This window comes from Coptis chinensis, chromosome 2, assembly GCF_015680905.1.
Source record: "Coptis chinensis isolate HL-2020 chromosome 2, ASM1568090v1, whole genome shotgun sequence".
NCBI lineage: Eukaryota > Viridiplantae > Streptophyta > Magnoliopsida > Ranunculales > Ranunculaceae > Coptis > Coptis chinensis.
In genome coordinates, this window is record NC_141457.1 from 84,328,775 (window position 1) to 84,340,583 (window position 11,809).

An 11,809-nucleotide genomic window follows, 5' to 3' on the forward strand; every position below is an offset into this window, starting at 1 on the left:
AAATGTTACGATATATATCGAGAAATTAGAGATGGATATAGAAATATCGCGATATTCAATTGGATAAATACTAGTGTAACTATTGATGATATTTATAGATATATCGCGATATTTCGACGATATAGCGATAGAGAAAGTTGAAAGAATTTTTGGCGATGAATTGAAGGCTTAAGAAATTTCTTAGACGGAGAGTTTAAATTCTTGAAAAAGGGATCAATCTTTTGGATTTCAAGCCAAGTAGAGTGAACTCAATTATTCAAGTTACAGATCTCAAAGATATGCCCAAGAGAGAACTGAAAGTTGCTTCTATCCAAAGTTTGTCTTTGTTTCAAGATAATTATCCTGAAATGGTTGCTAGAAAGGTAAGTGCTACTTTTTGAGATTGAATCTGCTTAGAATCTCAGTGTTTCTAATGTGAGTTTCGGTGATGCAGGTTTTATTAATATTCCATGGTACTTTACTATGTTGTATTCCATGTTTAGTCCTTTCCTTACTCAAAGAACTAAGAGCAAGTTTGTGATATCTAAGGAAGAGAATGCTACTGAGACCCTTTACAAGTAAGTTAATCATCCCAGAAATGTTAAAACAAATTTGTAGCTTCCACCATGTTGTATTGTTTAAAAAAAACAAAATTTTTTTTTGAATGGTCTTGGTAGTTTGGTCATTGGTGGTAGGGTTGCTATTTCTTTAACTTGAAACCTTCCTTGTCCACTTCCTTTTCAGATAGACCCATTTTTTTGAATTTGAAAGATCTTCCTATTAATGAATTTACGTTACTTAATTATTATGTGCAAACCTGATTAGGATTTTAAATATTGTTGCTCTAGCTTAATTTTGTTACTCCTTTTAGTTTATGTAATTGATCTAAATTTATCAATTACTAGTGATTAGGTTATTTATAAAACCTGAGAATGTGCCAATCCAGTATGATGGACTTGGTCGACCAAACGAACTAGAGGACGGTCCGCCTAAACCAGCATCCGAGTTTAATGGAGGAGGAGAGAAAGTGAACCTTGAAATTGATGGAATTGAGGTATTCATGTGTTAAAAATGTTAATTTGAATTCTAAGTTGAGTACATTAAGGTTAAATGCAGGCATAAGAGCACCTAAGGCACCTTAGGCTTGGGCCAAATGGGTGCCTCGTGCCTCCTAGGCTTATCCCTATCGCCTGAACCTTTTATTTCATAGCTTTTGGTTGATTCTAATTTGAAAACTGAGCTGGGTTAAGTTAACTGACCACCTTTGCTTTTTTTGAATTGTTACATTGTTCTTAGTGTGGTGCAACAATAACTTGGGATATAGTGGTTGGGAGGATGGAAAGTGGAATATAGTGCTGAATTCATACCAATTATGGAGGGAAGCTACACTATTGCCATAGAAAAGCCAAAAATGATTGCTACACTGGAATAACCAATTCACAATTCTTTCACACCTAGAGAAGCTGGTAAGATGGTTCTCTCAATCAATAATACAAGTTCTCGGAGAAAGAAGGTTGCTGCTTATAGATACTTTGTGCGCAAATCGGTATACTATACACAATTAGTCTTAAATAAATTCCCCATTTAGGTGTTTAAGAATGAATGGTAGAGATAAATGCTTAGATATAAAACATGGTATTAAGTGAATCACATGGCAACTGTCTTATGATGTAATTAGTTAAATTTGTTAATCCATGATGTGGATCCTTTGCTCTATCATATTTGTTTTACTAGCATCTTTCTTGGTGTGGATACCTTGTTTCTAAAGTGGTGTCTATTGTGTGAACTATATGGGTTGTCATTAGGTAGTTGGTACTTGATGTCGGATGGTGATAGAGATGGGGATGCATGAAAAGTTAGTCTCGAAGAGTTTATCATTGATACGCAACTTTAAGTTTAGTGTGGATCGTATTAAAACAGTTTTCCTACAGTGATATTTGAAACTTCATATCAAAGTGGAATCTTGGTCTTTTTGATTAAATCCAATTCTTGATGATATTTTAGTGAGTCATCTATCCAACGCAGCAACCCTCGTTCAATTTGGATGTGGGTGGAAAAAGATATGCACTCCAAAATACTACGCGTCAGAAAATTTCGCTAGTCAAAAAAACAGTTTCTGCACAATGTTAGACCTCAGTTTTTATATGTCTAGAAGGAGAGATAGGTTTTTGGTAAAACATGAAAAATTAAGACCCGTGAGTCTACTTTCTAACCCAATTGGCCTCAATGCGTTCCGAGGCCTGTGGAGATAGATATGGCACCGTGAAGTTGGGTTGACAGAAAAATAGTGCGTCAGAAATCAGTTTTTGCACACTGTGTTCGAGCCAAGTTTTCGCCTATTTAGAATGAGATCGAGTTTTTTTGTAAAACATAAAGAAGTAAGTTATATGTATTAGAAGTTTAACGCAAAAAGCCTCGATGCTTTTGGATATCTATGGAAAGAGTTGTGCTATCCCAAAGATAGCCCGTCAGAATTTTCGTTTGCTAAAAATTTGGATTGTTACCAAGTTCGCGCTATAATTACTTCTAGTTAGGCTGAGATTGGGACATCGGGTTGTACATGAAAAAGTAACTGTATATATCCTAGTTTTCAAATAATCAAGTGAGGTCTCATTTGGATGACTGTAGGAAAAGTTATTTTATTGGTAACTCAGCTAGAAAACCTACCGTGTTCTATTTTTATGTGCATGAACCTAATTTGAGAGATATTTTTAGAAATGAACTAAGAGTTTCTTTAATCATTCCTGAACGTTTTGTACGTTGTTTGTAACCTACTTCTAGTTAGGCTGAGATTGGGACATCGGGTTGTACATGAAAAAGTAACTGTATATATCCTAGTTTTCAAATAATCAAGTGAGGTGTCATTTGGATGACTGTAGGAAAAGTTATTTTATTGGTAACTCAGCTAGAAAACCTACCGTGTTCTATTTTTATGTGCATGAACCTAATTTGAGAGATATTTTTAGAAATGAACTAAGAGTTTCTTTAATCATTCCTGAACGTTTTGTACGTTGTTTGTAACCTACTTTTAGATAGTGGTTTTCATTTGGAACGACATGGTTCAAAAGATAGTTTTTGGTGACCCAAAAATATAGTAGAATTCGTTTTTGAGCAATTTTGACTAATAGGTTCATTGTGCATCATTAGGGTTGGAACTTCATTTATTTTATAGGGGCACTATTTGGAGCTTATCTTTATTCGTTTTGAGATGATCTAAGTTGTTGGTTTCTTTAAGTGTAAATGTTATTTAACTGTTTTGGCATTTGTCGAGACAGTTATGTACTTGATCTATGTATTTTTAAATAGGAATCATCAAATTTAATTATTTTTTCAATGTATATATTAAATTATTCTCGTTCGCGTTAAACGAAAGTAGAAATGTCAAAGGGATTTGATATCAGGTGGGACCACACTATTCGTATTTCTGGAAATAAAAATGGGGCACGGTGCAAATACTGTGATAAGATTTTAGCTGGAGGTGGCATTGCAAGGCTTAAAGTAAGAGCAAAAATGTTGAGAAATGCTCGAAATGTGAAAGGAAATTCGAGACATGTTCCGACAAATGGTTGAGTCTGGGATTGAAAAAAAAAAAAAAACAACAACAACAACAACAACAACAACAACTACAACAAAAAACAAAGCTCAAGAACATTATAGAGCTGCCATGTATGCACACCCTCCTGGAGAAGACTCAGACGAGGATGACTACGAGTTCGAGATGGCTTGGCAACTATCTAAAGATAAGTACCAGAGGTTCTGCGAGAAGGGCTTGTGGGATATTTTATTGTATCTCATGTACTGTAATTTCATTTTGTGTAAAATCAAATATTTTATTTCATATATATAGTGTAATTTTATTTTATTTTATTTCATGTATTTTGTTGTAGAAGTAGATATATAATGTTATTTATGTATTTGTTGAATATCTTGGAAATGGATATGTAACTTGTATATATGTAATATTTATTTTGTTGTTAAAGTGGAGTAGTGGAGTATATATATACATATCTCGGAAAGGTTGATCAATGAAAATTGTATTGTTTTGATTTTCAGGTTATGACAGGATTTACGTGTTTTAAATATCGAAAATACAAAAGAGACTCTTCTGAATTTTATAAAAAAAAAATTATGATTTATCATTGATTTTATTTAATTAAAATTGAACGTAGTCCTATTAACATTATTCACACTTTACAATGACTGATCAAATTCAAAGAAAATATAGTTGATTTGTGGATATTTATCGATATTTGTTGATATTTGTCGATATATCGCGATATATCCACGATATTTGCAGTTAGAAATACCGACACATAGTCTGTGGATATTTGTCGATATTTATCAATATATCTCGATATATCCATGATATTTGCAAATGCCCCAATGTAATATATCCCCACACAGGGGGATATATCCACGATACATATCCATAAATCAGAGGTCGATATTTTGCCATATCCTGATATTTTGTACTATGATGCCAGCTGCTCTTTTTGCCAAAAAGAAATTGAAACAGACTGCCACCTTTTTATAGGATGTGAATGGGCCAGAGCACTTTGGATGGGATCTATTCTCGGACAAAGAATGATGCAGAACGAGAAGAAAGATGTTAGAGTGGCGGCACTAGATTCCTTGCTAGAATGGGGATTGAAGAAAGAGGACTTGGAAGGTCAGTATGCAAAGACCTATGCACTATGTCTTTTAGAGCAGATTTGGAAAACCCGGAATATGATTCAATTTGAAAAAAAAAAGAATCTAGCTTTCAAGAAATCTATGGTCACACACACTCTCATGCAGCACGAGTCACTGAAGCTTACAAAACAGTTGCAACTCATACAAATGCAGAGAGTAAGTCTGAAGAAATAGAGTTCAGTACTGAGAAGAGAGTGAAGTACGAGCACTCGCACAAGGTTTCTTGTGATGGAGCCTATGAGACAAAAACAGTCAGAGGAGCAGCCGCAGCTGTATGCAAACGACAAGATGGAAGTACACTTGGTGCAGTTTATAGTAAGTTCATGTGTGATAGTGCTATGCAGGCAGAATGTAAAGGTGTTGCACTGGCCATACTTCTTGCTCAGAGACTACAACTTTCAAATCTGGTGGTACTCGGTGATAACAAAAGATTAATGAAAGCTCTCGCAGCAAAAGATAACAGTTTTCTATGGAGTTCTGAAGACAATTACAATCAGATTCAAGCAACAATGACGGATTATCATGCAGTAAACACCTCCTTACTGGTTCATTTCTTTTGGATAGCTAGAAATTGTAATAAAGATGCAAATCAAGTAGCTAAATGGGCCAACAAGTATGCTGGGATTAGCCCTCCACCTTGTTGGTTGCATGACAAATGTAGACCTACTGATCAAAGTTTAAGTATTACGGAAAGTTTACTACCGAGAAAAAAAATAATAAATAAATAAATAAAATCACCTAATTTTGAAGACATACTGGCATGCAGCTTGGAAGAATTGACGTCAATGTTCTTAGCTTGTACCTACCAAAAAAAAAGTTCTTAGCTTGTGTAATGCATTTAAAATACAGGAAATTGGGTATAGGTACACATACGCAAATTTTTTAAGTTCAGAGGAAATAGCAAACTTTTTTTTTGTTTTTCCTCCATAAAAACTGAAATTTGATATCTGTCTCAAATTTCAGACTGGCTTTTACAATTTTGACCTCTTTTATTAGTCCCAACTAAAGAAGCCAAGTACCAACAAAAAAAAAACTACGTACTAAATTAGTTACCAAAAGAGTAGTGGGTTAATCAAAATAACTAAAATTCATCCAAAATCTACAAAATTCTAATTAAAAGTGAGATAAATTTCTGGAGAGACCAAAACAATGTGGAAAACATCAACTTCAAAAACGGAAAAAATAAATGTTGATTACAACTAATTTCAATACAGCTTTAACAATTTAAAATGCATCTCTGATAATTTTGAATAGCATGTTTAAGCTTTATGTAATTCAAATTGTGAAATTGTGAAAGGACAAATGGTTTTTTTTTATAAGACAATTATATTATTTGATTGCAGTACATCTCGGAGCAATATACACGCACCCTTGCCTAATGAGTGGCCTTGATTGACACACACACCTACAGCATGCGCACATTAGATTTTTGTATTATTTATTTGTTGAAGAAATTGACAGTTACAAATAAAAGGGTAAAAAGGAGAAATAAGAAGTTTTAAAAACAGTTAATACACCCAAAAAATGACGTGTTGCTAAAATTGGAGTAGAATCAAAAGATAATATTGGTCTTTCTCTAGACAAAAAAGCACACTAAAGAAAGTGTCTAGAGCCCAATTTCTAAATTTAAAATAACCAGATTTCAAGTGTTCTATCGCATAATAATTGTGTGTATGCCGCAATCATGTGCCAGTGCCCAGTGGAATAATGAGAGAACAATTTTTGAAACTACCCAATTCAGCCAAAAATGAGAGTGACCAAAAAAAAATTGGCCTACATGCTCTAGTACCGACTTTTCAATATAGATGAGTAGGTTCACATACAATCCTGAATCCGGCCTATTATTATGTTGTTTGTAATTTGATCCATAAATTGGAATTTTATTTTTGTACGTTACAAGCCTTCTTAGCTCACAACACTAGGCCAGAGTCCAGATGCAAACACTTGATTCAATGACACTTCCTAATCAACGAGGCCCTCAATCAAGTTATTGTTGCGCAAGTCAGTTGATGAGTCCGTGAGTTTTGTGTGGAAGTAAAGTTTCCGCAAGTTTCAGGAAAATTTCATGACAGTTTCGATTATGCCGAGCACTTAAAAATTGACATTTAGAGATGGCTTGCGGAAATATAGTGATTATTTGAATTGATATAATTAAGCGGGCTCGGAGTAGGTGGTCATGTACTCACGTCCGTGGTTATTGTAGGTTTTGAGGGAGAAGAGTAAGTGGTGGAATGTGTTGTTAATAGATGAAGAAGTCAAGGCACACCTATCGACGGACAGAACCAGCAAGATGAGTAGTCGTTCAATCCTAACTGGTAAAATTTCGTTTTGGTTCCAGTGATCATCAAAATAACCACCCCCGCGTTTTCTCTTTAATGAATGAGATAATGACATTGATCTTTCAGTTTCAATTTTGATCTTGTTATGCTTAGAGAATCAACTTTTTTCCTTTCATTCATTTTTCATAGTTATTATGGAGGTGTAATTCTAGTATGATGTGCAATATGAGCTGTAAGCAGGGATAGTATTGTAGTTATTTCCTTTTGTTAATCCTGTAATTGCCTTATTGCCTTTCTAGGGTTCCTCTTATATTAGAATAAATAGAAAGTGATGAGAAGAAACTCTCATACATTTCATTTTTTCCTAAATTAGCTTCTACATGGTATCGGAGTCAAATTATATGAGGTTGCGATTGCTTTTTTTATCTGATTTATGCCACCGCCGTTTTCTCTGGGTTCGTTTTTCTCATATATGTACAACTGTGTCTCATATCTCTCTGGTAATGCTGTTCGGATCGCAACCTAAGCTTTCGCACTTTCTTTTTTGTTTGTTTCTTGTTTTCCAGTCGCGAGATGCGATAGATGTTGATCTGAATCTTAGATCTATTTATTATTGTTGAGGTAATTTAATTTATTGAGATGGCTACTGACGATGTGTCTAGTATCTCGACTGTTTCTTCGGTTGGAACGAGTGAGGATGTCCAGTCCTTCCACTCTGTTCATGATAATCCGAATCTCAAAATTATCTCACAGCTACTAGATGGCTTGAACTATGTTCGATGGGCACAGTCTGTAAAACTGTTTGTTGGCGGTCATGGAAAGATAGGCTTTCTTCTGGGCACAGAGAAAGCACCTATAGAAATTGATTCGAAGTATGCTAAGTGGTTCTCAGACGATTCTATGGTGCGGACTTGGTTGATTAATTCAATGCAACCAACGATTTCTACTGGCTATTTATTTACAAACACTGCACATCTTATTTGGGAATCTCTTTATAAGGTATACTCTCAGAGACAGAATAATGCAAGGAGTTTCCAACTTTCTAATGAGATTGGAAAATTCAAATAGGGTACCCGATCTTTGGGGGCGTATTATGCGAGACTTCGATCTGGTTGGGAAGAATTATCTCATTATGATGGCTTCAGTGAATGGCCAGCTAGTGCACAAAGTGAAACAGCTCCATCTCCACCTACTGCAACAGAGATTTATGCAAAGATTGTGGAGAAGAATAGAGTATTTCAGTTTCTTGCTGGACTCAATCCTGAGTTTGAGTATGTTGTTGTTCATCTACTGGACAAGTTTTCGTTCCCAATTCTCGAGGAAGCACACGCCTATTGTCTCTCTGATCAGAGTCGTCGAGCGCCTATGCCTCATACTACTCCTGGTCTTTTGTCCGAGACTTCTGCTATGGCAGTCCGTTATGCTTGTCCATCACCACCATCAGTTTCTTCACACTTTCCAGGCACCACTACCGGTTCTTTTGCCACTGCCAGCTTCTCGTCCTCCGCAAAAGATTTGGGCATGTAAAGGCAACGTGTTATAAGTTACGCGGTCGTCCTGGTTCTCAACCACGCTCATCATCTTAGTCATCAGCATACCTATCTGCTGACTCTAATACACCAGGGTCTTCTAGTGTTCTTTCTCCAGAAGAGATTAGCAAGTTCTGACATTTTCTCTCTCTGTCTTCTCAACCGGGGGGTTCTCATGCAGGTAATTTTGCATCTGCCAATAGTGCTTCTACCCCAGACTTCACCCTGGATTGTTGATTCTGGTGCCACGGATAATATGACTGGTATGTCCTCTCTTTTTCGGACTTATGCATCTAGTTCTTGGAAACGGACAGTTTGTCTTGCCAATGGGGCTAAAACTCCTATTGCAGGGAAGGGTTGTATCCCTGTTACTGATTCCCTTTCGTTACCTGATGTTCTTCATGTCCCAAAGTTGACCACCAATCTTATTTCTGTCAGTAAACTCACTAGAGATATAAACTACAGTGTAACCTTTTATCCATCTTACTGTGTTTTTCAGGATCTCGTGTCGCAGAAGGTGCTTGGTAGTGGACGTGAAGAGGGTGGCTTATATGTGCTGGATGGACCTGTTTCTTCTGTCTCTCCTCATGCCCTCCAATTAAAGTCTTCGTCTCGTACTGAAAATGTCAAGCGGGTGTTACATTGGCATCACCGTTTAGGTCATATGTCTTTTGAGTATCTACGTTATTTGCTTCCGTCTTTTTTTTCCAAAGTGTCCATGTCAAGTCTATCTTGTGAGACGTGTGAACTGGCTAAACATCATTGTAGCCCTTATCCGTTAAGCAATAATAAAACTTCGTCTTTGTTTGATATTGTGCACTCGAATGTTTGGGGTCCTGCCCCGGTCAATTCTATTTTAGGATTTCGTTATTTTGTGTTATTTATTGACGACTTCTCTAGGTGTACTTGGGTTTATTTAATGAAATCCAAGGATGAGGTCTCCTCTATTTTTCAGACTTTTACAGCAATGGTTCGTACTCAATTTGGTACAACAGTTAAAGTCTTTCGTTCCGATCAGGGTGGAGAATTTATGTCTCATTGTCTTCAAAAGTTCTACAGTGCTAATGGTATTTTGCATCAAACCTCTAACACTAAGACTCCACAGCAAAATGGCAAGTCAGAGAGGAAAAATCGTCATATTCTTGATCTTGCTCGTGCTATGTCTATTGGTATGAATGTTCCTTCGTGTTTCTAGCCTGATGTTGTCCTTACAGCAGTGTACCTTATTAACCGATCTCCATCTCGAGCTCTCGGCTTTCGCACCCCGTATTCTATTATTCATCCTGATCGTCCTGCTTTTCAGGTACCACCTCATGTCTATGGGTGTGTCTGTTTCATTTAAGTCACTAGGTCTACCTCTAAACTAGATCCTCGTGCCTTGAAATGTGTGCTATTGGGTTACTCTCATACTTAGAAGGGCTATCGGTGTTATACCCCTCATCCCGTCGATGTTTCACCTCCATGGATGTTACCTTCTTCGAACACGCTCCGTTCTTTTTAGGCGATGTTCTATCTCAGGGGGAGTGTTTTCTAGTTCATCCTTTTCCTACCATGGATTTATCCATGTGTCCTATTTCCTTACCACTTCCGCTGAGCGTTCAGCCAGAGCTTCTGGTCTTTCCTCTAGTTTCACCTTTGGTTCCACCTCCTTTACAGGTCTATACTAGACAACACCCAGGGCGCCAACCTCTTCCCCCAAACTGCCAAGCACCTTCTACCTCTCCAGGTTCACCACTTGCCACTGATTCACCTTTTCCAGGTATTGAGCCCTTTCCTACTCCTACTATACAAGTTCATATTGATGTTGATTTACCCATTAGTGATAGAATTGATACTCCACCTATTGTTGTTCGGAAAGAGAAGCGCACTGCAGGGTTGCCTGCTAGATATTGTAATACAGTGGCTTATTTTATCACTGATTTTACTTCAGATCATCGTTTGTCTCCTAGTTATAGATCTTTTCTGGCATCTCTCTCTTTGGTTGACATACCACATACAGTGGCAGAGGCGTTGGCCCAACCTCATTGGAAGGCTGCGATGTTGGAGGAATTACATGCCTTTGAGGTTAATCATACTTGGGCATTGGTTTCTCTTCCACCTGGGCGTAGTGCAGTTGGGTGTAAATGGGTTTTCACAGTGAAACAAAATCCAGATGGAACAGTTAATAGGTACAAAGCTCGGTTGGTTGCTAAGGGGTATGCCTAAATTCATGGGGCTGATTATCAAGAGACATTTGCTCCTGTGGCCAAGATGAATACGATCCGAGTTATCTTTTCTCTTGCTACATCCAAGTCCTGGCCCCTTTTTTAAATGGATGTGAAAAATGCATTTCTTAATGCGACTTTACAAGAAGAGGTTTATATGTCTCCACCACCTAGTTTTCATTCTTCTTCTTCTGCTTCAGGGTTAATGTGTCGGTTGAAGAAGTCTATCTATGGACTTAAGCAGTCTCCTTGTACTTGGGCTGATACATTTGCTGCAACCATGATTGCATATTGATATGTTCAGAGTCAAGCTGACCACACCCTGTTTCTTCGACATTCTGGTGCGCAACTTGTTGTGTTGCTTGTTTATGTGAACGACATTGTTATTACCGGCGATGATGTTCAGGGTATTAGTGACCTGAAATCCTATCTCAGTACCTGCTTTCAAGTGAAAGATCTTGGTCCCTTGCGTTACTTCCTCGGGATTGAGGTTGCACGCTCTAGTTTTGGTATTTTTATCTCACAGAGAAAGTATATTCTTGATATTCTCTCTGCTTCAGGGCAACTTGCTTGTCGTCCTACTGAGACACCTATTGGACAGAACCATCACCTAGCTGACTACGATGGGGAGTTGTTGGACGATATTGGTCAGTATCAACGACTTCTTGGGAAGCTCCTTTATCTTTCTCTTACTCGTCCTGATATTACATATGTGGTTAGCGTTCTCAGTCAGTTTATGTACTAGCCGCGTCTTCCTCATCTTCAGGCTGCTATTCGTGTGCTTCGTTATCTCAAGGGTTGTCCTGGACGTGGCATCTTGTTTCGAGATAAGGTCACTCTCGGGTTGAGGCGTGGACTGATGCTGACTATGCAGGTTGTAGATCTGACCGTCGATCTACTTCTGGGTATTGTACCACTATTGGTGGTAATTTGGTTACATGGCGGAGTAAGAAACAAGATGTTGTTTCTAGGTCTAGTGCCGAATCAGAGTATCGGGAAATGGCCCAAGGTATGTGTGAGCTGATATGGATCAAGCGTCTTCTACGAGATCTCCATCTACATGTCTCTCTTCCTATGATGCTTTACTGTGACAACCAATCTGCTCTTAGTATTTTGGCTAATCCTG

At 37.5% G+C, this 11,809-nt stretch overlaps 1 protein-coding gene and 1 pseudogene across 1 annotated transcript; both read left to right on the forward strand.

Annotated features, from left to right (window-relative positions):
* Positions 1 to 1,799, forward strand: LOC147518422 (patellin-6-like; annotated as a pseudogene).
* Positions 1,800 to 7,589: 5,790 nt separating this feature from the next.
* LOC147518423 (uncharacterized) lies at positions 7,590 to 8,477 on the forward strand. The gene is made up of 2 exons (XM_086593912.1): positions 7,590 to 7,949; positions 8,019 to 8,477. The coding sequence occupies exons 1-2, from the start codon at positions 7,590 to 7,592 to the stop codon at positions 8,475 to 8,477; spliced, it is 819 nt and encodes a 272-aa protein (XP_086450038.1).
* Positions 8,478 to 11,809: the final 3,332 nt, after the last annotated feature.

What these genes read in the sequence shown, in the direction of transcription:
- LOC147518423 (XM_086593912.1), top strand. Translation starts at nt 7,590, where the DNA reads ATGGCTACTGACGATGTGTCTAGTATCTCGACTGTTTCTTCGGTTGGA. An exon ending in TTTGGGAATCTCTTTATAAG is followed by an intron (nt 7,950 to 8,018) that starts GTATACTCTCAG and finishes AAATTCAAATAG; the next exon opens with GGTACCCGATCTTTGGGGGC.